Genomic DNA, 24162 nt, shown 5'->3' on the forward strand with positions numbered 1-24162 from the left:
CCGGAGAAGCGCGGCGAGCGAGGCGGAGCGGCGGGACCGGGATCTGTCAAAAACTGAGGCAGGCTCACGCCGAGCCACTGCACCCCAGCTCCGCGAAGGCCCGAAGTGGGAGCGGCTCTGCCGGAGGGAGGAGGACCGGGAGCCCCGCGAGCCTCGGCCGCCGCTTCGCGCAGCTCCGGGCGCGCACCGCCCACCGCGAGCCCCGGCCCTCTGCGCCGGTCCAACCTTTGCCCCCAAAATCTGCTGCCCGGGCGGCCGCCGCCGGACCTGTCCGCACCTGTCACCAGCGAGCGACAGCAGCCCGCCGTTCCCGCCCAGCTCTCCGCCCGCCTCAGACCCCCACGGGCCCCGCGACCCCATTCCTTACCAGGTGTCCCCTTTCCGGAGCGAGGTTTTGAGCAGCGTCGCGATGTCAGAACGCTGGGTGTCCAGGTCCGCCGCTCCGCCTTCCGCCATCTTCTTCCACTAGCGGTAGCGGAGGCGGCAGCGACGGCGGCGGCACGCCCCGGAGCATTGTGGGAATGGCGTCCGCGGCCCCGCCCCGCCGGCAGGTCTGTACCAAATGGGACGCGAGGGCGGGGGGGGCAGGGGGCGTGGCTAGGCGGGGGAGCGCGGTGTGGGCGCGCCTGCGCTCTGCTGCCCCTCGGGTCCTCGCGCGCCCGGCAGCCCGGCGTGGTCGCCGGCGCCCTAGACCTCTGAGTTTACACGGTTCTCCCAGGGCGCGGCGCTTTCTCCCTGCCTTTGCCCTAGCCGGACTCTCCTTGTCCTGCTGGCCCTTATCTTGCCGCAGCCGCCTCCGAACCCATTTTTTTTGCGGGTTCACTCCTGCTGGAGGGCGGGGCCGGCTGGGACATGGCAGAAAGAGCGCAGTTCCGTGACTTGGGGCTTTTCCTTTCCAGCCGCAGAGCCCAAGCCCACTGAATATTGTCACAAAGAGGGCCTTGAAACCAAAGGTTTGGGCGCAGCGCCCTTCCTAGGTTCCTCACAGTTCTCCCATAGCTTGCTGTGGGTAGGGGCCTCTCCGACCTTTCATAAGCTCTTTGTGACGCCTCCTAGCGCGCCCGCGGACACACACACACACACACACACACACACACACACACACACACACACACACACACACACACTTAGCTGCAGTGCAAAACACGTCCCAGTTTCTAGGTGAACGGGCATGAAAGATGTTTTGAATAAGACCAGGTACTAAAGGTGGTCAGAAAAGAGAGAAACCTCACCAGCGTCAAATTAGCAGTTCCCTAGATTAATTTCCTTGGTTTATATATCCGAAGTTAGACTGGATAATATAAGCTGCACTTGAAGGCAACAATTACAAACGGGGAAATTGAGCCTCTTAAAAATCAAATGCCAAGGTCACACGGCAACTGGAAATGCAAGGTTATCGTCCAATTCAAATCCCAAGTACTCAATACCTCCATGAAAGACTGAATTAAGATATAAACCCTTCAGAGCTGGAACAGAGTTCTTTTTATAATTTGGTGTGTGTGTGCACAGCGGTTTAATTTCTATGCTTGTGTCTAGTACCATTCTACACCAAATGTAAAGAGGTAAATGCTTCAAAATTAACTGAGACAAAACTGCTGTTTCTAAGAATGAAGACAATCAGCCTAGTATAGCAGTAGATGACAAGTTAAAAGATGGGCAATGGTCCCTTCATTTTTAATGTCTCCTAGTTTATTTGGTGGGAAATGTAGGTAAGGAAGGGTGTGGCTGCATTAGCTAGAAGTGCTGACCCTTCCAAGAGAAAACATCCTTTCCCTGGTTAGTGTTTGTCAGCCTGACAGAAACTAAAGTCACTGGGAAAGAGGGGAACCTTAATTATGGGGTTGCCTTCCTTAGAGTAGCCTGTGATGAGTCAGTGGGGCATTTTTTTGTCTAATGATCCTCCATTGGTGTGGTAAGCCCACTGAAGGCGGGTGGTCCTGAGTTGTGTAAGAAAACAAGGGGAGCAAGCCATGAAAATTAGGCCAAGCCAGTAAGCAGCGTTGGCCCCTGGACTCTGCTCTAGGTTCCTGTCGAGCTCTTGCTGTGACAGTGTAGGCCACCCAGATCCTTTCTTCTCAAGTTGCCTTTGGTCAGAATGTTTTGTCACAGCAATAGCAAACAGACTCGTACAACCCGAGTATATTGATGTCATATCTTGGGTGAGTCACTACTGTGACTGCTTGTTTCTGCACAGTACTCTTTTGTATTACTTCAGCCTCAATGAGTGTAAAAGTAATTTCAATTTATGGCTATTTCTTATGTTATTTGACCACTGCTGATTGAAAAACTGAGTTTTCCTACCTGTGGACATTCTCAAGGTGTTATATATCCACCCCACCTCCCCTTCCGCCATTCTGTGAAAGAGAGCAAAGGAAGTTGCCAAAGAGAGATAACTTGGTACACAAAGAACATGCCATACGTATCCTCATACACACAGGACTTCAGACCTCTAGCTGCCAAAACTTAATCTGTAGTCTATTTACAAATTTGAATACTATAATCTTATCTTAAAGGATTTTAAAAGCACGTATTGCATTTATTTTCTATGAGTTGAGTGTGTGCGGGTGGCAACCTACTACTGAGATCACAAGTCAACTTGCAGGCATCATCCTCTCTATTATGTGGGTCCTGGGGGATCAAACTTGGGTCAGTCACAGTTTTTGTGTTTGCTATGTAAGGACTCTTCTGCCTGAGTCCCATCTCTAGCCCCCATTAAGAACTTTTTTTTTTTTAAATGAAGATTAAATGAAACAGTATGGGTTTGTTGCCTGGGACTCAATAGCCAATCAACAAATGTTAGTAGGAAGAACGAACTGATATCAGCATAAGTTATACAGTATCTGTGTTATATCTCAATAAAACTATTATTAACAAAGTATAAGGCTTTAAAGGCAAAACTGTGTCATCTGTTATTTCACAAGCCCAACAGAACCAAGAAGTAATGATGCCATTCACCCGCCCTTCACTCAGAACTGCTGAAGACCATAGCCATGCAGAAAAACAAGCAAAAAACAAAGCCACAGTACTCTTCAGCTACACTATGCTCAAGGGTGTGGGCCCTTGTCAAAGATGTCAGTTCAGCCGTCAGTTCACAGCGTACGTCAGGCTGATGAGATCATCTCGGAGCCCTAATTAGTTTGTATCACAGTCAATAAAGTGGTTGCACGCAGTGTTTCACTTATTAGTCACACAAATATCGGGTCTTCCCTGTTGCTTTCTGCCTCATTCCTTTGCGATAGGGAGTCTCTCTGAATCTAGAGTGCGCCTCGTTTCAGCGAGACTAGCAGCCACCACCTGCACTGCACTCCGTCACAGAAATGTGACTCAGTGAGGGATTACTACAGCTCATTTACAACGTACTGTCTTCCAGTTGCTTCCTTGAGTTGACCTTTTCCACTGGAATCTTCAGTTAGTGGCTGCCATTTTCTTTTTTTATTTCAGTATGTGTGTATGTGTCTGTGTAAGTGTGTGCACGTGTGTGTACAAACAGAGGCCAGAAGAGAATATCAGGGGTCTTCCCTCATTCTCCACTCATTTACTTGAGGTAGAGAGTCTCTCTTTGAACCGGAGGCTTGCATTTTCTTGGGTATGTTGGAAGCCATCAAGGCGCAGTCAACCTCCTGCCCCTGCCCCACTTGGAGCAGGCATGCTGGGATGGGATAGGCATGTGCATGCTGCACTCTGGTCCTCATGACATCACAGCAAGCATCCCTACTTGTTACTCTCTTGGACTCTGTACTGTTCTTGTTCATTAAGAACCCTAGGGACTTGGGTAGGAGAAAGGAGTTCAGAATATTGGGTGCTTTAGAAGAATGACTTTCTGAGTAAAGTGGATAACTTGTAAAATGTGCCAGTTTTGAAATTAGAGCTCTTCTGGGGAGAATTTTTTCTCATCTTGTAGTTGCTCTTTTTTTTCTACTCATATTTGAACAGTCCCTTGTTCAACCTTGACAGATTTCTGTTCTGAGCAATGGAGAGATAAGGCTTCACATATAAATACTCCAGAAGAGAATAAGGCTTAAAACAAGGTGTCAGTTTTGCAAAACAGCAGCAGCAGGTTCTCCAGAACCTTTGACCTTCTCTGCCACCAGTTCTTGGCCAGTTTTATAGTACTAGGAGTGAGTTTCACGCTGTGGAGCAAACATCAAGTCTAATAGGAAAGTACTTGGTTACTCCCTGTGATGGTTTGAAGAGGCTTGGCCCAGGGAGTGGCACTATTAGTAGGTGCGGCCTTGTTGGAGTGAGTGTGTCACAGTGGGGGTGGGTGTGGCCTTGTTGAAGTGGGTGTGGCCTTGTTGGAGGAAGTGTATCACAGTGGGGGTGGGTGTGGCCTTGTTGAAGTGGGTGTGGCCTTGTTGGAGGAAGTGTGTCACAGTGGGGGTGGGCGTTAAGGCCCTCATCCTAGCTGCCTGAAAGCTAGGCTTCTCTTAGTAGCCTTCAGATGGGGATGTGGAACTCTCAGCTCCTCCTGCACCATGCCTGTCTGGATGCTGCTATGCCTTGATGGTGCTGGACTGAATGAACCTTTGGGTCTGTAAGCCAGCCCCAATTAAATGTTGTCTTGTAAGAGTTGCCTTGGTCATGGTGTCTCTTCACAGCAGTGGGGCGTTCCTACAGTTGTCATGCTACTATTGCAGCAGTCGCTGCATCTTACCAGATAGGTAATTACTGTGGCTCCTGGGGTCCACAACTGGGTAAGAACATTGGTGACTGACTCCCACCCCTGCAAGGTGGCTAAAAGTCAGGGCCTTGGCATTAGCCTGTAATGTTGTGGTGGCTTCTGGGGCTTTCTGACCCAAACTTATAGGAAGGTATTCTACACCTAGTACTGGAATTTTCATCTCATAAACTTTGGCTTTTAGAAAGTGTTATCTACTTACACCTATGAAACTGTCAAAGTTTTTGTTTGTTGGTTTTTTTAATTAATTTACTTACTATATATAAGTACACTGTAGCTGTCTTCAGACACACCAGAAGAGGGCATCAGATCTCACATGTGAGTCAGCATGTGGTTGCTGGGATTTGAACTCAGGATCTCTGGAAGAGCAGTCAGTGCTCTTAACCATTGAGCCATCTCTCCAGCCCTATTGGTTGGTCCTTAAAGAACAATCCCCTACACAACACCAACACACACACGCACACACACACACACACACACACACACACACACACACACGGTAAGAGGAGCATCTTTTTAGTCTGGGAGGAACAGAGAAAATATATAATCGTGTTTATTAATGAAATTAAATGGAAGTAAGGACAAGTGTTAACCAACCAGGCAGTGTACACTAGCCGTTATGAGGCCCTCAACACATGTACAGAGGAAGTCTGCCTGTTCTGGCCACAGTGAGAGAAAAAACATCTTAACTCTGGAGAGACTTGAGGCCCAGGGAGTGGAGAGGTCTGGTGAGGTGGGGTATGACGGGTAGTAGGGACATCCCCTTGGAGACTGGGGAAAGAATGGGGTGAGGAACAGTCAGAGGGCAGACCGGAAGGGGGATAACGACTGGACTATTAAAAGAAAAAAGATTAAACAATAACAACAACAACAAGTGCTAAGATTAACTTTGCCAACTTTACAGTTTTATAGTCCTGGCTCGAAGAGCTGAAGAGAGCATCTACCTGAAGTCTCACGTTTCTCTTCTCCTCGCTTCTTCCAGGAGTTGTTCCCTCATGTAACCCCGCCACCGCCCACGCATTCTCATTCATCTTTCAAACCCTTTCCCCTGTTATATAATCTTGTAACTTCCCCTCTCCTCACCAGCTCCCTGAACAGCCAGGAGACGCTGAAAAGGCGGGGGAGTAGTGCAAACACCGAAATAGCGTATAGTAAGATGCTTAATCTGTTAATGATATTTTGAAACTGGGAGTGTGAATAAAAACTGTAAGCGCCACGACGCCACTTTCAAAGCTTCACAAATATCCCCGCTCCTCTGTCAAATGTTAGGCTCTGATAAAAAGAATGAGAAGGCAGTGAAAGGAACACAGTGCCCCCACGCCAGACTACTTGGGTTTTGACTCTGGCTTGGTGCCACTCACATACCAAATACCTTTGCCAAGCTATTTAATCTCTGTGGGCATTCGTCTTCTGTTTATATCATAAGGTGATTAAAAGCATCGGCTAAGGCGCAAGTGCTTGCAGAGTTCAGATATGCCTCATATAAAGGGATGAGGCAACCTCACATTGAGGGAGCGCGGAGTCTGGGGACTCCACTGAGCTACGTGCCCTGCTAAAGGTATTAAATAGAACCAGAACCGAGAAAATATCTCCTGCTCTATAAGAGCTGGGAAGTTGAATTTTGACACGAGCCTAAGTCCTACAGACTGGTGTTGGCTGCTACTTGTACCCGCGTTCCCCAAAGCGCACACAGAATGACTTGGGAGGTTACACTTCACCTAAACGTAGGCAGCAGAATTCCTATACGTCTTGCCAAATGATGAGAAAACCAGGCTGATTTTCAATCAAATTAGATCTAGCCTGATAGGTTTAAATCAATAGCAAAAGAATTTTAATAGAGATTATAGTCTCTGGGTTCTATATATTTTAGGTGAAATATTGGCCTACGGCGGGAAACTTTTCCAAAAAGGAAATAAGTTACACTGTCCAACCAAGAGCGATGTAAACCAAATCAAAGCTGGTAATAGAAAAGTAAACTTTTTAATTAAAAAATGTTCTTATTTTACTTCCTGTGTGAGTGTTGTCTCTCTGTATACGTACATGTATGTGTGCACCATGTGCATGCCTGGTCCCTGTGAGGGTCAGAAGAGGGTGTCAGACCCTTTGGAAGTGAAGTTACAAATGGTCATGTGACTTACCAGGTGGATGCTGGGAACTGAGTAGCTGGTGCTCTTAGGTGCTGAACCACCTCTCCAACCTCTATTGTATGTATTTTGTTATTTACCTTAATGGATAGACTTTAAGGTTGTTAAGAATTATATAATAATAATTAATAACAATAACAATGATAAACTAGAAATGTTTAAGTAGCAGCCTCTGGCTCCTTTCCCAAGCCTCACTCAGTGGACAGGGCACAGTGAGCTAAATGATTTAGGAGATGCTAACCTCGAGCGTTTGAGCGTTTACATTTGAACAGTCCATGACTTTGACCTTTTGTACTTCATCTTTTGTACTTTTATCATCTCCTCCAAGAGTCTGACAGCATTCCTGTGCGGGCGAAACCATGAAACCCAAACTACCAAAGCGAAGTAGAGACACTAACGATGCACTGATTCAGCAAATGTTCAGATTCCAGAGAGATTAGCATTGTTTTTCTCCCAAGAGAGGGCTGAATTATTCAGCTTTTCTGTTTGGACAGTCCTTCTCTTCATTTGGCTGGAGGATCGGAAAGATGTAAACTGCTTACAGAGAGTTTTAGATGAATATAACAGTAATTATTAAAGTTATGTGTGATCCAATACTTTTGGAACATTGAAAAGGCGCTTTTCACAATACTGCCTTCCCATTGACACTCAGCAGCGGACACTTGTAAAAGTCACTTTTGTTCACCTGGTGTAATTGTCATCTCTGAGGCTTACTGCCTCGGTCAGGGAACCTAGGCCTAATCCTGGAAGCTTCTAGCCTCCATATAATCATATCCAGGCCTAGAATGTTTCCAGCCTCTGAGGATTACTGCTGAATAAGCTCACCCTTTTTAGGTTTTTCTGAACTCTGGCTGGCTGGTCAACCCAGCTCAGAATTCTGGCTCAAACTCTTCTCTGAGCTGATGGATTGGAGCTGACTTCTCTCTCAGCCTCTAACTCAATTGCTCTGCTTGGTCTCAAACTAAGTCTGGCAATTTGTTCTAATCTTTTGGCTCCTTCTCACTCTCTGGCTTGTTCTGTCTTCACCTGTGTCTAGCTTGTTCTCTCTCTGCAACTTGTCTCTTTATAATGTCTCTAGTTAAACAGCCTCCTTCCTTCTCTGCACAGACCCTTAAGTAGCTCCCTTTTCCTCTTTCTTGTGAGAGCTGGGCATATCCTATTCTGTCCAATCTTTGCCTGATTCATCACTTTGTCTGCCACTCAATTTTAGATATCACTTTCAAACATGGGTACCTCATTCTGCAAACTAACTTTATCTTCATTGTTTGGGACTAAAGTTGTGTTCTAAGGGCTGACCCACACCACAACAAGAAACAAGTTTTTTCAGTAAATAACATGGTCTCGGGGGTCATGGTATGATCATGTATCCTACAACAGACACTACTAAACATACAGCAGGCTTGGTGATATTATAAAAATATTTCTCATTGTTTTGTTTTACCGGTCAGTATGTTTCTCTGTAGGACCTCTTGGATTATGTTAATTATGTTTTTATAAACTTGTGATGGTCCAAGACTGCTATAATCTGCTACTAGACAGAGCTTCTCCAACCAAAGAGTCATGAGAAGGGCAAGGAATGATTGTATACTTCTATAGAAAATCCAACTTCTTTAATCATATACATTTCCCCTTCTGCATACTAGTACTAAAATACTGGAAGATTTGGCTTGATTTGTTTTAAATGAAAAATAACTTCATATTTGTTCAATACCTGAATTCAGTACTGAATAGGAAGTTACTTGAAGACCTCAGTATACACTGCTAGATTCCTACTAAATGCAAATGTTTGAACAACTTATATTCATTAAGATCACAAAATTCTTACATAATAGCAAACGGTTTAGTTAATATCAGGTAGAAAACTAATAGACCATATCAAAGACATCCAGCTATTGAAAGTGTTAAAATGGATAGTAAGTATAACTTTACTCAAAATGATTTTTTGTGTGAAGAATTCTTGTTTTGCCTTGTTTTTGTTTTTATGAGACACAGTTTTGGCATCAGGACAGCATGGCAGGAATGTACCATGTAGCCCGTCGACTGACTTCCACTTATTGAGTGTTGGGATTAAAACCTGCGCTACAAGGCGAAGTCTGAAGAATTCTCATGGATAAAACAATGCCCTTAGAAGCAGATAGTGGGGACAGGATAAAGCATATTCTATACGTTTATGAATATTCTCCAATTAAGCCATAGCATGACAGATAAAAGACATGATTTTACCTTGGATTGATTGCCTGGAAGGTGGAATAGTGAATCTGCAATGATCTCCATGTTCTAATCTCAGAACTAGTGAGTGTGGTAGAGTCATGGCTTAAAGGGACTTTGTAGATGTGGTTAAGATACAGACCTCGAAATGAGGAGTTATCCAATTGAGTCCAGGCTAACCACAAAAGGAAATGAAATGTTTTCACTTGTGCTTATAAGTCGAGAAGAACATGAGGAAGTAGCTTAGAAGAAGGGACAAAGAGCCAATCAGCTACTGAGGCGGATGCCCTTTTAGAAGCTGGAAAGGGCCAGGCAATATGAATTCCCTTTCAAATTCACCAGTGAGGAGCACAGTCTCGCCAATACTGTAATTTTAGCCTCATTAATTTGCGTCAGAAGCCTAAGTGACAGTGCTCTGCTACAATCTCTAGTCACGAGGCGTTTGGCAATTCATCGTTGCAGCAGTAGAAAACTAATAAACTGCACAACAGAGTACCTCAGGGAAACAAAAACAAAGCAAGATCTAGTCAGGTTTGAGATTAGTCATTGTATGCACTTATCATAGTACTAAACAGATGCGACGTATCGTAGACAAAAACTAAGAAGAAACTGGATTGATATTCCCTGGGTTACAAGTCGAAAAAAATATGGAAGACATTTCTTTTTAGCAATTAGCTCTGAAAAGGACAATGTGGAGAGCTAGGGCACATACAAGACTCTGGTGAATATGGGATTATTTTAACATTCAGAGGCAATGCCATTGAATTTCTAGAATCAAATATTAGTAAGTGGCCCTTAACAAGGAACGCCTAGAGCTTATAAATCATGCTGAGTGTATTTCAGCTGGGCGGCAGAAGCCAAGGATAAGTAACAGCTGATAGCCAAAGAGTTTCTAGATGAGCTTCCGCAGTACAATGGACGATGCACCGCGCACTACAATGGACGATGCACCGCGCACAAGAAATTCTGAATTCTAAGAATTCAGTCGATTCTCTGAAGCAAGCCAAGGGAGTTAGAACCTCATGAACCTCATTGTATTAGTGTTTGCCAGGAGAAAAGAATCAACAGGTCATAGGGATAGACGGTATAGAAATATAGAAAGGCAGAGAAAGACATTTATTATGGAAGATTGGCAATTTAGAAGTCCATATTCTACTGTCCCTAAACTGGAAATGAGGAAACTGCAAGTTCTTTTCAAGCTCATAGCCTTGAGAGCTGTAGAAACCAGTAACGTTAACTCCCAGTTTAAATCTGAAGGCTCAAGTACTTGGAGAGCTAAGCCTTGAAGACAAGGGAAGATGGATAGCCTATTTCAAGCAGAGAGACTTATCACCTCCTCCACCTTTTAGTTCTTGCCTGTCCCTTAAGAGTTTCAGATGCTGTCTGCCCTCATCGGTGAGTGTAATTTTTACTCAGCCTGTAGATTCAAATGCTAATCTATTCTTGGAACATCTGCAAAGACATGTCCAGAGATAACTTCTACTAACCCCGAGGGCTTCTACAGCACAGTCAATTAGCCCTTAAGTTGACCATCATAGTTGCGCTTTATAGTCGGAGAAAACTCAGCCAGGTGACTTATGAGAGCAGAATCCATAAATACACATAGACTAGGATATCACACCACTCTTAGAAAAAGGAGGTTAGGAATCGATGTAGATGTATAACAGTACCATTTTCTCCTCTCGTTCTCTCCCCTCCATTCCTTCTCTTAAACCTCTCTACCTCCAAAGGCATTTGATAACAATTGTGTATGAACAGTGGTTTCTTGGTGAGCCCTTATTGAGTGATTGACTCTGCAGGGAAGTTAATTCTAGGTCTACCGACCACTTAACGTGCTCAAAAGGAGAATCTGATCAAAGTGTTATCTGACTCTCCTATAGAAGCTTGAGCAAAGACCGTCTCTAGATGGAGAACTGACAGCAAAGCAGAGTTAGGATACCACTAACGACCAGGTCAGGGAACAGATATCTGCGCGGTACGGAGCAGAGGTAAGAGGTTGCTCATTGGAGCACAGGTGGCTCAGGGGCGCTGAGTGAGCAAAGGCCCACTCCAGCACGGCTGACGATGTGCGTGCGAAAGATGAGCTCTCTGCACATCACATGGGCAGCTCTACAAGGTGGGGAGCATCCTCACTTCAACAGTCTGTATTGCTCACAAAACCTTGGTGGAAGAGAGAGCTTGGGTGTCTGGTAAGTTTCAGCGAGCTCTTGAGATTTAAGGATAGTTACTTCCTGAATCTTTTAGAACTTCTTGAGTTGTAATGAGCTTCCTCCAGGAGGAAATATTTCAGTTTGGAGGAAATTGCTATACAACATAAGAAAAAAAGAGCAGCACCAAGATCCCTGTGTTTTGACTAGAGCAATGATTGAGGTAAAACACCCTTTAGATCAGTTGTTTCTCAACCATCCTAACCCTGCTCGACCCTTCAATTCAGTTCCTCATATTGTGCTGACCCCCGACCATAAAATTATTTTCATCACCACTTCATAACTGCGCTGGCTACTGTTACGAATTGTAATGTAGTTCTTGATATGCAGGATATTCGATATGCCACCCCCGTGAAAGGGTCATTTGACCCACAGGTTGAGAACCGCAGGTTTAGACCGTAGCGTTCCCCCTGTTTTTGAATGTCATTGTACAGTGATGCTGTACAATGAGCTTCTCTAGGTCCTTGGAGAGAAAAACAACTGCTAAGCTTTTTTTTTCTTTCACGAGATGACGATTAAACTGCAAAATTAAGACAGGGAAGAGCTGTCAGACTTTCAGAATGAATAGACACCTCCCAAATTTTCTACTGTTAATGTGGTCCACGGTTGAAAACACTAATTTCAGGTTGTTGAAACAATTCTGAAAAGAAACAAGAATTGGATTTGGTGGCTTGTAATCTCTGCCCTGGGGAGGGAGGGCAAGACCAACACAAGGTTGAAGCCATCTTAGTCTTCACAGAGAATTCCAGGCTGGCCCACAAGGTATGTAGTGGGAGTCTGTTTCAAAATGCCCATGGTCCCACCTAGCACTCTTCTCTTACCCTCCTTTCAAAAACAGAGTGGGTGGAGAGTGAAAGGAGGGAACGTTATTTGCTTCAAGGAAGTGAAAGTTCAAATGGGAAAACAGAAACTTTGAACCCCTGTGTGGTAGTAGAGAGCCAACCAAGAGAAGTTGTGAGCATTATGGCCCTGAGCTCTGGGCAGGCTTCGGGGTGCCAGGTAAGGGGGTAAACAGTGGGTGTTTCTGCTCTCTGAGGGCCTTGGGTGCCAACTGAGAGATTCTTTGCAGATGAAGTTTGCAGAAAACAGGTTTCTGAAGAGTCCAGGAGCTGTAGGACTCCTTTCTGTGGGAGGTCTCTGGAGTTGCAAGTCTTAAGAGGCAGCATGCAGTTGCAGAAAGATCGTGTTTCACCCAAGCGTAGGGGCTTGGTGGCTGCAGTGTGAAGGGGTTCCCCTGCCTGGTGCCTCTGGTGAGTCCTGGAGACTGGAGCAGTGAGAGTCTTCCAGAGTTCTTTCCGTGAGTCAGAAGCCTCAGATACGATGAACTGTAGTGTCTTCTTTCTCAGAAGAGTGTGGAGCTGGGCTCCTGTGAATGGGGTGCAGGCGCAGATACAGTAAGTTCAATAAATAATACATTTGCCTTTAGGTTTGAAAAAAGTTTAATGCTCTTTTGTTTTGTTTTCCTTTTTATTGAAAATGGTTTTCCTCCCTCATAAAATGTAGCCTAATGACCAGTTCCTCTTCCTCTAACCCCACTTCCTCCTCATCTCCCCTCCTACCTGGATCCACTCCCTTTCTGTCTCTCATTAGAAAACAAATGGGCTTCTAGGGGACTATGACAAAATAATAATGTAATATAGCAATATAATATAATAAAAATGAACACACTGGGTTTGGACAAGACAAACCAAAGGAAAAGGAAAAGAGCCCAAGAGAAGGCACGAGAAACTAAGAAGCCATAATATTTACACAGGGTACCTGGTACTGACCAGTGCAGGCCCTGTGCATGCTGCTCCAGTCTCTGAGAGTTCATGAGAGCTTTTGATCATGTTGGTTTAGAGAGCTTTGTTATTCTGGTGTCCTCCATCCCCTTGGGCTCTTACACTCCTGCCCCGACAAGGGGGAATTTGATAAGACACTGTTTATGGGCTGAGTGTCCCAACGTCTCTCACCCAATGCCTAATGTCTGACTGTGGGTCTCCATATTCTTTCCCATCTACTGCAGGAAGAAGCTTCTCTGATGGCAGCTGAGAAAGACACTGATCTACGGGTATAGCAGAAAGTCATTAGGCGCCATTTTATTGCTACTTTATATTTGCTTTTGTTTTTAAGAATAGTAGTATTTGGTTTTACCCTAGCTCCCTGGGCTATTTAGCCTCAGGCTCTAGATCACCCAAGCAGTGTCAGGTATGGGATACACCTCAATGATGAGCCTTAAGTCAAATCAGACACTGTTGGTCACTCCCACAAGCTTTGCACCACCATTGCTCTAGAACATCTCGCAGGCAGGAGAGCATTGGATACATGTCTCTTATGGTAGCCTGCAGAGTACCTTCCTGTACCAAAGACACTAGAACCTAAAGGTAAATTTAGGCACCGGCTTGACCTCTCTGTCTTCAGTGAGTTTTACGGCAGTTGTCTTCCATAATGGGGCCTCACTGTCAGTTTGTGGAGAGCAGCCCATGGTCTTGGCAACAGCCAGGGTTATTTGGGGATCCTTATGGGAGCCAAGAGGCAAGCAACTCAATTAAATGTGACCCAATTCAGGGTCCAGAAGCTTCATTTGGTGACAAGAGATGGGCAGTTGGGGGCTCTGTTTCCCCCATTATTTGATAATTTCAATTAGATCACCTTTGTGTACGTCTATATCTTAGGAAGTTTCCACTGTTTGTTTTTATACTGCCCTTTAATTTAATTTAAGCCGTTTTTCCCCATGTTCTTTTTCTCATTTGTCTCTTCTCTTCACCTCTTCAATTGACCCCCACTCCAGGTCCCCCATATTTATCTATAACTACTTATTGTTTCCCTTTTGTAGCAAGATCTCCCCACCCCTTTCCTATTCTATACATAACCTCTGTGGTTCTGTGAATTGTAGTTTGGTTATCACGGACTTTCCAGCCAACATCACATGGAGGTGAACACATCCCATACTTGTCTTTCTGGTATACCTCCCTCAGGATATATTCTAGCTCCATCCATCTAGCCGTGAATTTCACCATTTAATTTTTTAATGGCAGGAGACTGCTCCATTGTATTAATGTGCCACATTCTCTTTATCCATCCTTCTGTTGAGAACTGTCTAGGCTGACTCCAAGTTTTGGTAATTCTGAAGAGAGCAGCAGCAACAGCACTCTGTTAAAGAAAGTATATGAGCTTCAAGTATAGAAAGATTCACTTAAGGGAACTTACAAGGTTTTAGAAAACAAACTTTCACTTATTACATATTTATTATCATGATGTAAAAGAAAATTTATGTGAAGTAAAAAGCAAGTGACTGTGTAGGTTATAAAAACAGTGTTTACTATTTAAGAATACACCTGGACACCATAAAGTAAACTTTGGAGTGCCTCAAGAGAAAAACAAAAGCCCTTAGATCAGGAAGAAATGCACCCAAGAAGTGAAATTTTCCTCCTCCTCCTCGTCCTCATTACTATTATTATATTAAAACTTTTTAGATTGTGAAATAATTACACCACCCACCCCTTTCCTTCCTCCAGCCTCTCCCATGTATACGCTATCAGTCACTCTCAAATTCATGACTGTATATTATATTTATAAATATATATAAATACAACTTAGGTCAATCTGTATAATATGAACCCCCCCCACCCACAAATAATGACATGATTACAAAGTCCTTTCCCTTGGTGGATGATGACATAGGAGTAATATCATAGATTCCAGCTTTTAGACAATCTTCTACTTCTCGTCTACTTAACATATCCCCAAATCATGTGCAGCTGGCAAATAGGTAAGGTGGGGGAGATAAGAGCTGGAGTGCCAAGTGAGGGTCCAGTGACGCTCTTCCTACCCCTTCTACTATGAAGTGTTAACATTTCCATCACCTTTTAAACGACGTACTTTATTCTTAGTTATGTATATGCCTGTGTGTGTGTGTGTGTGTGTGTGTGTGTGTGTGTGTGTGTGTGTGTGTGTACCCTTTGTTCAGGTGCCCACAGAAGAAATCATGAGATTCCCTGGAGCTGGAATTAAAGGTGGTTGTGAAATACCCGACATGGGTTCTGGGAAATGAACTCAGTCTTCTGCCAGGGCTGTGTTCACTTTTAACCACCGACCCTCTCTCCACCCCATGCACTGTTGCACATATGTAACAATCATTGTCCCCACCAGGCTAGCGTTGTATCTATTCCAAGATGGCAACTGGATAAACATGTCATGTCTGGAGGTGTTGCCCATGCCCTGGATTACTAGTCGCCCAACCCTACCTGACCTTTGGGTTGGAGGCAAGGTGGTGCAGAGTCAACGATATACACTCTGGGAGCAGGTGATACTTTTGTGGCTGCATGGCCCCCAGCGTTTTAATAGAGATGGGCCCACCATTCCTACTACGTGGAGGAAGAAACAAATCCATGCTAAACAGCCTTCTAGCAACTTTTCTTAGTAACTCAGTCTCTCCCTGTCTCTCTCTCTCTCTCCCTGTCTGTCTCTCTCTGTCTCTCTGTGTCTCTGTCTCTCTCTGTGTCTCTGTCTCTCTCTGTCTCTCTCTGTGTGTGTGTGTGTGTGTGTGTGAGAGAGAGAGAGAGAGAGAGAGAGAGAGAGAGAGAGAGAGAGAGAGAGAGAGAGAGAAACTGTATGTTTGTGTGAAGAGGCCAGATGGTGATATTGAGTATCTTCCTCTAATCTTATTTGTTGGTCCTGGGTCACTCACTGAACCTGGAGCTCACTGATTGGCTGGACTGCTTGTCCATCAATTGCTGGAAATCAGCCTTTCTCTGCTCCAGTGCTGGAATTTTAGGTACATATTGTCATACCTGGTCTTTATGTGAATTCTGGGGATCCAAAACTCAGGTCTGCATGTTTCCACAGTAGGTAAAGACTTTATCACCTGAGCCGTCTGCTCAGCACCCGTAGCTATTTGAGTTGAGACACAGTAATTGCTAAGAATTGTGTGATGATAAATATTTTTAGTAAATGAAGTGTGAAGGTAATATTTTGTTGAAAGAGATGTATTTTGTATAAAATATCTAACTTAAAGCTTGCTAATAACCGATTAAATATAAATGCTACACAAGTATAGACAATGAATTTTGTATAGCACACGAGTGTAGGGAGGGAGTGAGTTCCTGAGTGAATGTACATTGTTGTATGGACACAGCCATGTCGAAGACCCCAATACCTCATCCCCATCGACATGGCAAGGCCTTCCTTAGGGGAGACTCACAGAGATGGCAAAGCCCTCTTCTGCTCTGATCGTGAATAGTGACAGTGTGTGCAGACAACGCCCATCACAGTTTTCTCCCTGCAGATGCTTACAGCCTGAAGATTGGTCCTCTACAGAGACTGCTCCTGCTGAGGTTAGCGACCCTGCATCTCCCTTCAGGTGTCTGTAATAACTCTGCGTCCTCGTTCAGCTGTGTGCAATAACCCAGCCACCCTGTTCAACTGCACCTAATAAACACACCAAGCTCCCTGGATGGGCTGCTTGCCCTTTAAGAGCCCAATCCGCCCCCACCCAGGTTGTCTATGTCAGTGTCAGTGTGTCCGTCCTTTCTTCATTCCCTAACTGCCTCAGTTAGATCAATCCCTGCACCCACGCAACATGAAACACACAGGCATTTACAACAAAGGTTAATATTTAAACGGAAAGGATAAAATGCTTGTATAGCATCTCCTTTAATCTGCTTTTGATGTAAATGTGTCACAGAGTGGGTTTTCTATGTCAAAATCTTGTAAGTACTAAAGCTTTTTTAGGACCATAGCCCTATTTACTTGTTTGTCTTGCTTTCTGTTGCTATGATAAAACATTCTGACCTAAAGCAACATGGAGAAGAAAGAATTTATTTTACTACCTGGTCACATTTTTTTTTTTTTGAGATCCCAGTCTCAACAAATAAGATTATACTTCCTGGTCACAAACCATCACTGATGGGAGTCAAGGCTAGACCTCAAGGTAGATATTTCAAGCAGAAACCATGGGGGAATACTGTTTGCTGGACCTTCTCTAGTACATTTAACTACTTTCTTTGTACACCCAGGCCTAATTGTTCATGGATGGAGCTGTCCCCACTGGGCGGAGCCTTCCTAGTCAATCATAGATCAAGACAACCCCTCACAGACATGACCACAGGCCAATTGATGGAGGCAGTTCCTCTATTAAATCTCCCTCTTCTCAAGAGACTCTCTGTGGTGTCAAGTTTTTAATAAAAAAAAAAAAAAGCCAAATCCCAGGACAGTTGCTACATGTAGTTCCTTTATACTTAGGTAAGGGGAAATACTAGATAAAAGCAGCTGAAAGAAGAGCCAGGCTTCATTTTGCTTCACAATTGAAGGATATGAACCATCATGACAGGCAGGTCAGGGTGGCAGGCATGTGTGACAGGCTGGTCACATTACATAGTCAGGAGGTAGAACAAAGAGTAGGATGCCCAGCTCGTTTTTCCCTTCTGTGGAATGATGCTGTTCACATCTAAGGAGGGCCTTGTCACCTTACTGAGCCTTGATCTAGACAACCTCTCACAGCCAGACTGTCTTAGGTAAGGTTTTACTGCTGTGAACAGACACCATAATCAAGGGAAGTCTTACAAGGACAACGTTTAATTGAGGCTGGCTTACAGGTTCTGAGGTTCAGTCCATTATCAAGGCAGGAGCATGGCAGCATCCAGGCAGGCATGGCGCAGGAGGAGCTGGGAGTTCTACATCTTCATCTGAAGGCTGCTAGCAGAATACTGACTTCCAGGCAACTAGGATGAAGGTATTCTTAAAGCCCATGCCCACAGTGACAAACCTATTCCAACAGGGCCACACCTCCAAATAGTGCCACTCTCTGGGCCAAGCATATTCAAACCATAACATTCCTAGCAGCTTGTCTCCTAGGTGGTTTTAGATTGTGTCAAATTGACAATCAGTATTAATGATCACATTGGATGTAAGGACCACTGCAACAGCAAACACTAGTACTGAAAGTTGATGACACTTTGCAAGTGTGCTGAAAAGGCAGTGATTTTATTTGGTAAGATGCTGTTGTCTCAAGACCTCAAATTCTAGCCTACGAAGAAGTCAAGCAAGAGACTCACCATTGAACATTAAACATAAAATGACCATGTCCTCTGCTTGATCAGACTATTTGGGAATGCATCCAAAGTGTAACCTTGGTTCTTAGAAGGTTTTATATGTTCTTTCATAAACCTAATCAATTTTATAATGTGAGTGTTGGGTCACAACTGACATAATGACATAATGACTGTTAGAATTGTCTTTTTTTTTTAAAGTGCCTAGACCAGTTTATTTTACTCTTCAGCATTCAAAGAGATGTGATCTGCAAAAACAAAACCTAGGTTACAGAGATCTTTGACTTCATTACAAACTACTGTTACTAATAAAAATGTACATGCCTCAAGCTTTTATCCTCCCCACCCCCCACTGCACACAAAAAACCCCCAACAACAAAAAAACCAAGAACTACAGTTTTAATACAGGGTGAATGGTGAACCAGCTTTACAAATACACAAACATAACTAACAGGATTGGAGGGGTAGAAAAACATCTAAAAGTCTTCTGCAACAAGGAGTTGAGTATCTTGATGAAACTAACTAGCCTTTTAAATTACTATAGTCCAGGTCACAACTGAAAATTCCCTGTTTATTTTATCCCCAAGAGGAGGAAAATGTGGTTTTATATCTTATGACACTTGATTTCTAGTGCAGGATAATGTAGGAGAACCCAATGAGATTTTCTATGAAACACAACAGAGGCAACTGTTTTACAATGTTCTGCCACAGTCATGGCTCTTAGGTGAAACTGAATGAGAAGCAGACTTGTGTACAGTGCTGCCTCTTGCCTACTGTGCTGACTCAATTTGCTCTGGATGTTATCTTCTATAGCACCATACAGAACACTGATGTGGCGTGAACACGGTTGGAAGAACTAGTTCTAAATTGTATGAAGACACATCTGTGAACTTTACATCCCCCTACAACAACTATGGTTAAAAGAACCAAGGACCACATTCTATCAAACCCTTGAAGAAGAGCTGCCATAAATTCTCATCAAATGCTCATAAAATAGAAAGGGGGAGGCTGAGAAGATGGCTCCGTTGGTCAAATTCATGCTTTGCAAGCATGGGGACCTGATTTCCATCCATATTACTCATGTTAGAGAGAGGGGGAAGGAAAATACTCACAGGGGAAAATATGGAGACAAAGTGTGGAGCAGAGACTGAAGGGATGGCCATTCAGAGACCGCCCCACCTGGCGATCCATGACATATACAGCCACCAAGTCCAGACAATATTGCTGATGCCAAGAAGTGCATGTTGACAGGAGCCTGATATAGCTGTTTCCCGAGAGGCTCTGCCAGAGCCTGACAAATACAGAGGCGGATGCTCTCAGCCAACCATTGAACTGAGAACAGGGTCCCCAATGGAGGAATTAGAGAAAGGACTGAAGGAGCTGAAGGGGTTTGCAATCCCATAAGAAGAAGAACAATATCAACCAACCAGACCCCCTCAGAGCTCCCAGGAACTAAACCACCATCCCAAGAGTATACAGGGATGGACCTATGGCTCTAGCTGCAGAGGATGACCTTTTTTGGGCATCAATGGGAGGAGAAGCTCTTGGTTCTGTGAGGGCTCGATGCTCCAGTGTACGGGAATGTCAGGGCAGGGATGGGGGATGGAGTGGGTAGCGGGGGAGCACCCTCATAGAATCAGGGGGAGATAGCAGGCTTCTGTCGGGGAAGCTGGGAAAGGGGATATCATTTGAAATGTAAATTTAAAAAAATCCAAAAAAAGGAAAAAGTCAAAACACACACACACACACACACACACACACACACACACAGAGAGAGAGAGAGAGAGAGAGAGAGAGAGAGAGAGAGAGAGAGAGAGAAAGAAAAAAAAGACAGGTGTGTGTCATGGGTCCATGACACTAGCACTGGACTGGGAGGGACTCTCCAACCACCATGGCCAGCAGAGTCAGGATCTGCAAGAGCTAAGAAAGTAGCTCTACAAGAGAAAAGATAGTTCAAGTCAAGGTGATTCAGCAGCCTGCATGGTTCAAACTTTGAGAATCTGACCTTGAGTGGTTAACATTAATAAGCACAGCACTATTTGGACAAAAGTTTCCTGGTGATAATTAACTCAATCCTATGTGCACAGTAAAGCTTATGACCTGATTACCTTGAGATTCTCTGTAAAATACAAGTGATGTCACCCATTAAAACAGGTTCTATAGATTAACTGAGAATAGGCTTAAGATAAACAAGCTTATGACAAGCGTCTGGTGTAGCTTGGACACACAGCTAATGCAAAGATCACTGGCCTATTCACTGCATCTACTCTAGACAGAAAACAGATTACACATCTGTTGTGGTAAAAAATAAAAAAGGCACAGGACCAGTTCCTGCTCATATCGCTCTACACCTTCTCTCCCAGTCTTCCTCTGACACGGGCAGTCCGAGAGCCATTCCAACGTGGCACCCTGCCCTCACTCACAGCTCCATCCCACGGGTATTCTCTGAGCCTGGCATCAATCTCTCTACCCATCTGGTTCCCAAGGCACGTCACTGCCATGCCAGTTTCATACAGAGATCACCTACCTTGTGCCTCTTCTACTGTGAACTCAATTAAGTCACCACATGAAAGAACACACCACACCATTGATAAGATATAATTTGCCCAACTAGACTGCACAAAATCCTGTACACACCCATCTTTTTTTTTTATTAACTTGAGTATTTCTTATTTACATTTCGAATGTTATTCCCTTTCCCGGTTTCCGGGCAAACATCCCCCTAGCCCCCCCCCTTCGTTATGGGTGTTCCCCTCTCCATTCTCCCCCCCTTGTGGTCCTCCCCCCAACAATCTAGTTCACTGGGGGTTCAGTCTTAGCAGGACCCAGGGCTTCCCCTTCCACTGGTGATCATACTAGGATATTCATTGCTACCTATGAGGTCAGAGTCCAGGGTCAGTCCATGTATAGTCTTTAGGTAGTGGCTTAGTCCCTGGAAGCTCTGGTTGCTTGGCATTGTTGTACATATGGGGTCTCGAGCCCCTTCAAGCTCTTCCAGTTCTTTCTCTGATTCCTTCAACGGGGGTCCTATTCTCAGTTCAGTGGTTTGCTGCTGGCATTCGCCTCTGTATTTGCTGTATTCTGGCTGTGTCTCTCAGGAGCGATCTACATCTGGCTCCTGTCGGCCTGCACTTCTTTGCTTCATCCATCTTGTCTAATTGGGTGGCTGTATATGTATGGGCCACATGTGGGGCAGGCTCTGAATGGGTGTTCCTTCTGTCTCTGTTTTAATCTTTGCCTCTCTCTTCCCTGCCAAGGGTATTCTTGTTCCCCTTTTAAAGAAGGAGTGAAGCATTCACATTTTGATCATCCGTCTTGAGTTTCATGTGTTCTAGGCATCTAGGGCAATTCAAGCATTTGGGCTAATAGCCACTTATCAATCAGTGCATACCATGTGTGTTTTTCTGTGATTGGGTTACCTCACTCAGGATGATATTTTCCAGTTCCGATCATTTGCCTATGAATTTCATAAAAGCATTGTTTTTGATAGCTGAGTAATATTGCATTGTGTAGATGTACCACATTTTCTGTATCCATTCCTCTGTTGAAGGGCATCTGGGTTCTTTCCAGTTTCTGGCTATTATAAATAAGGCTGCAATGAACATAGTGGAGCACGTGTCTCTTTTATATGTTGAGGCATCTTTTGGGTATATGCCCAAGAGAGGTATAGCTGGATCCTCAGGCAATTCAATGTCCAATATTCTGAGGAACCTCCAGACTGATTTCCAGAATGGTTGTACCAGTCTGCAATCCCACCAACAATGGAGGAGTGTTCCTCTTTCTCCACATCCTCGCCAGCATCTGCTGTCACCTGAGTTTTTGATCTTAGCCATTCTCACTGGTGTGAGGTGAAATCTCAGGGTTGTTTTGATTTGCATTTCCCTTATGACTAAAGATGTTGAACATTTATTTAGGTGTTTCTCAGCCATTCGGCATTCCTCAGCTGTGAATTCTTTGTTTAGCTCTGAACCCCATTTTTAATAGGGTTATTTATTTCCCTACGGTCTAACTTCTAGAGTTCTTTGTATATCTTGGATATAAGGCCTCTATCTGTTGTAGGATTGGTAAAGATCTTTTCCCAATCTGTTGGTTGCCGTTTTATCCTAACCACAGTGTCCTTTGCCTTACAGAAGCTTTGCAGTTTTATGAGATCCCATTTGTCGATTCTTGATCTTAGAGCATAAGCCATTGGTGTTTTGTTCAGGAAATTTTCTCCAGTGCCCATGTGTTCGAGATGCTTCCCCACTTTTTCTTCTATTAGTTGGAGTGTATCTGGTTTGATGTGGAGGTCCTGGATCCACTGGGACTTAAGCTTTGTACAGGGTGATAAGCATGGATCGATCTGCATTCTTCTACATGTTGACCTCCAGTTGAACCAGCACCATTTGCTGAAAATGCTATCTCTTTTCCATTGGATGGTTTTGGCTCCTTTGTCAAAAATCAAGTGACCATAGGTGTGTGGGTTCATTTCTGGGTCTTCAATTCTGTTCCATTGGTCTATCTGTCTGTCTCTGTACCAATACCATGCAGTTTTTATCACTATTGCTCTGTAATATTGCTTGAGTTCAGGGATAGTGATTCCCCCTGAAGTCCTTTTATTGTTGAGAATAGCTTGTGGGGTGTTGCTTATGAGCTTTCCCCGGGGGCAGCAACCAGGAGGATTGGCGCCGCACTCTCCGGGAGCCCCGGTGCACCAGAGTCCCAGATGGCATTTGGTGTTTTCCTCTGGAGTCAGAGATGTGGGCAGAGTGTAGTCTCTTCTGGTTTCCCAGGCGTGTCTGCCTCTCTGAAGGTTTAGCTCTCCCTCCCACGGGATTTGGGTGCAGAGAACTGTTTATCCAGTCGGTCCCTTCGGTTCCGGCGGTGTCTAAGACGCAGCGGGCTTGCTGCTCCTGTGCCCTTATCCAAGGGAACCCAGAGGCCGTATACAGTTTCCTCTTGGGCCAGGGATGTGGGCAGGGATGGGCAGTGTTGGTGGTCTCTTCTGCTCTGCAGTCTCAGGAGTGCCCATCTGTCCCGGCACACCCATCCTTTAAAAATAGTCATAACAACCTGTATCTATGTGCAGAGAGGAATCTTTTTTTTTATTTTTATCATTTTTTTTATTAACTTGAGTATTTCTTATATACATTTCGAGTGTTATTCCCTTTCCCGGTTTCCGGGCAAACACCCCCTCCCTCCCCTTCCTTATGGGTGTTCCCCTCCCAACCCTCCCCCCATTGCCGCCCTCCCCCCCATAGTCTAGTTCACTGGGGGTTCAGTCTTAGCAGGACCCAGGGCTTCCCCTTCCACTGGTGCTCTTACTAGGATATTCATTGCCACCTATGGGGTCAGAGTCCAGGGTCAGTCCATGTATAGTCTTTAGGTAGTGGCTTAGTCCCTGGAAGCTCTGGTTGCTTGACATTGTTGTACATATGGGGTCTCGAGCCCCTTCAAGCTCTTCCAGTTCTTTCTCTGATTCCTTCAACGGGGGTCCTATTCTCAGTTCAGTGGTTTGCTGCTGGCATTCGCCTCTGTATTTGCTGTATTCTGGCTGTGTCTCTCAGGAGCGATCTACATCCGGCTCCTGTCGGTCTGCACTTCTTTGCTTCATCCATCTTGTCTAATTGGGTGGCTGTATATGTATGGGCCACATGTGGGGCAGGCTCTGAATGGGTGTTCCTTCAGTCTCTATTTTAATCTTTGCCTCTCCCTTCCCTGCCAAGGGTATTCTTTTTCCTCATTTAAAGAAGGAGTGAAGCATTCACATTTTGATCATCCGTCTTGAGTTTCGTTTGTTCTAGGGATCTAGGGTAATTCAAGCATTTGGGCTAATAGCCACTTATCAATGAGTGCATACCATGTAAGTCTTTCTGTGATTGGGTTACCTCACTCAGGATGATATTTTCCAGTTCCAA

The 24162-nt window shown here is 44.6% G+C and overlaps 1 protein-coding gene and 1 long non-coding RNA gene across 13 annotated transcripts in view; one reads left to right on the top strand and one right to left on the bottom strand.

Annotated features, from left to right (window-relative positions):
* Usp15 (ubiquitin specific peptidase 15) overlaps positions 1-24162 on the bottom strand; it is a 161527-nt gene that overhangs the window by 89998 nt on the left and 47367 nt on the right. For 7 of the 12 annotated variants that reach the window (XR_010052937.1, XR_010052938.1, XR_010052936.1 and 4 more), the window contains exon 1: positions 368-1697. The exons of 1 other annotated variant lie outside the window; for it this stretch is intronic. Coding sequence is in view for 6 of the 11 variants with exons in the window: in XM_006241431.4 (XP_006241493.1) it covers positions 368-456 (89 nt within the window). In the remaining 5 variants the exon portion in view is untranslated. 12 annotated transcript variants of the gene reach the window in all.
* On the top strand, positions 413-19853 carry LOC134479703 (uncharacterized). Its single transcript, XR_010053342.1, has 4 exons — positions 413-551; positions 2922-10425; positions 10911-16552; positions 17234-19853. It is a non-coding gene; the product is annotated as an uncharacterized LOC134479703 (long non-coding RNA).

The sequence above is a fragment of the Rattus norvegicus genome, chromosome 7 (genome assembly GCF_036323735.1).
Source record: "Rattus norvegicus strain BN/NHsdMcwi chromosome 7, GRCr8, whole genome shotgun sequence".
In the NCBI taxonomy this organism is placed as follows: Eukaryota; Metazoa; Chordata; class Mammalia; order Rodentia; family Muridae; genus Rattus; species Rattus norvegicus.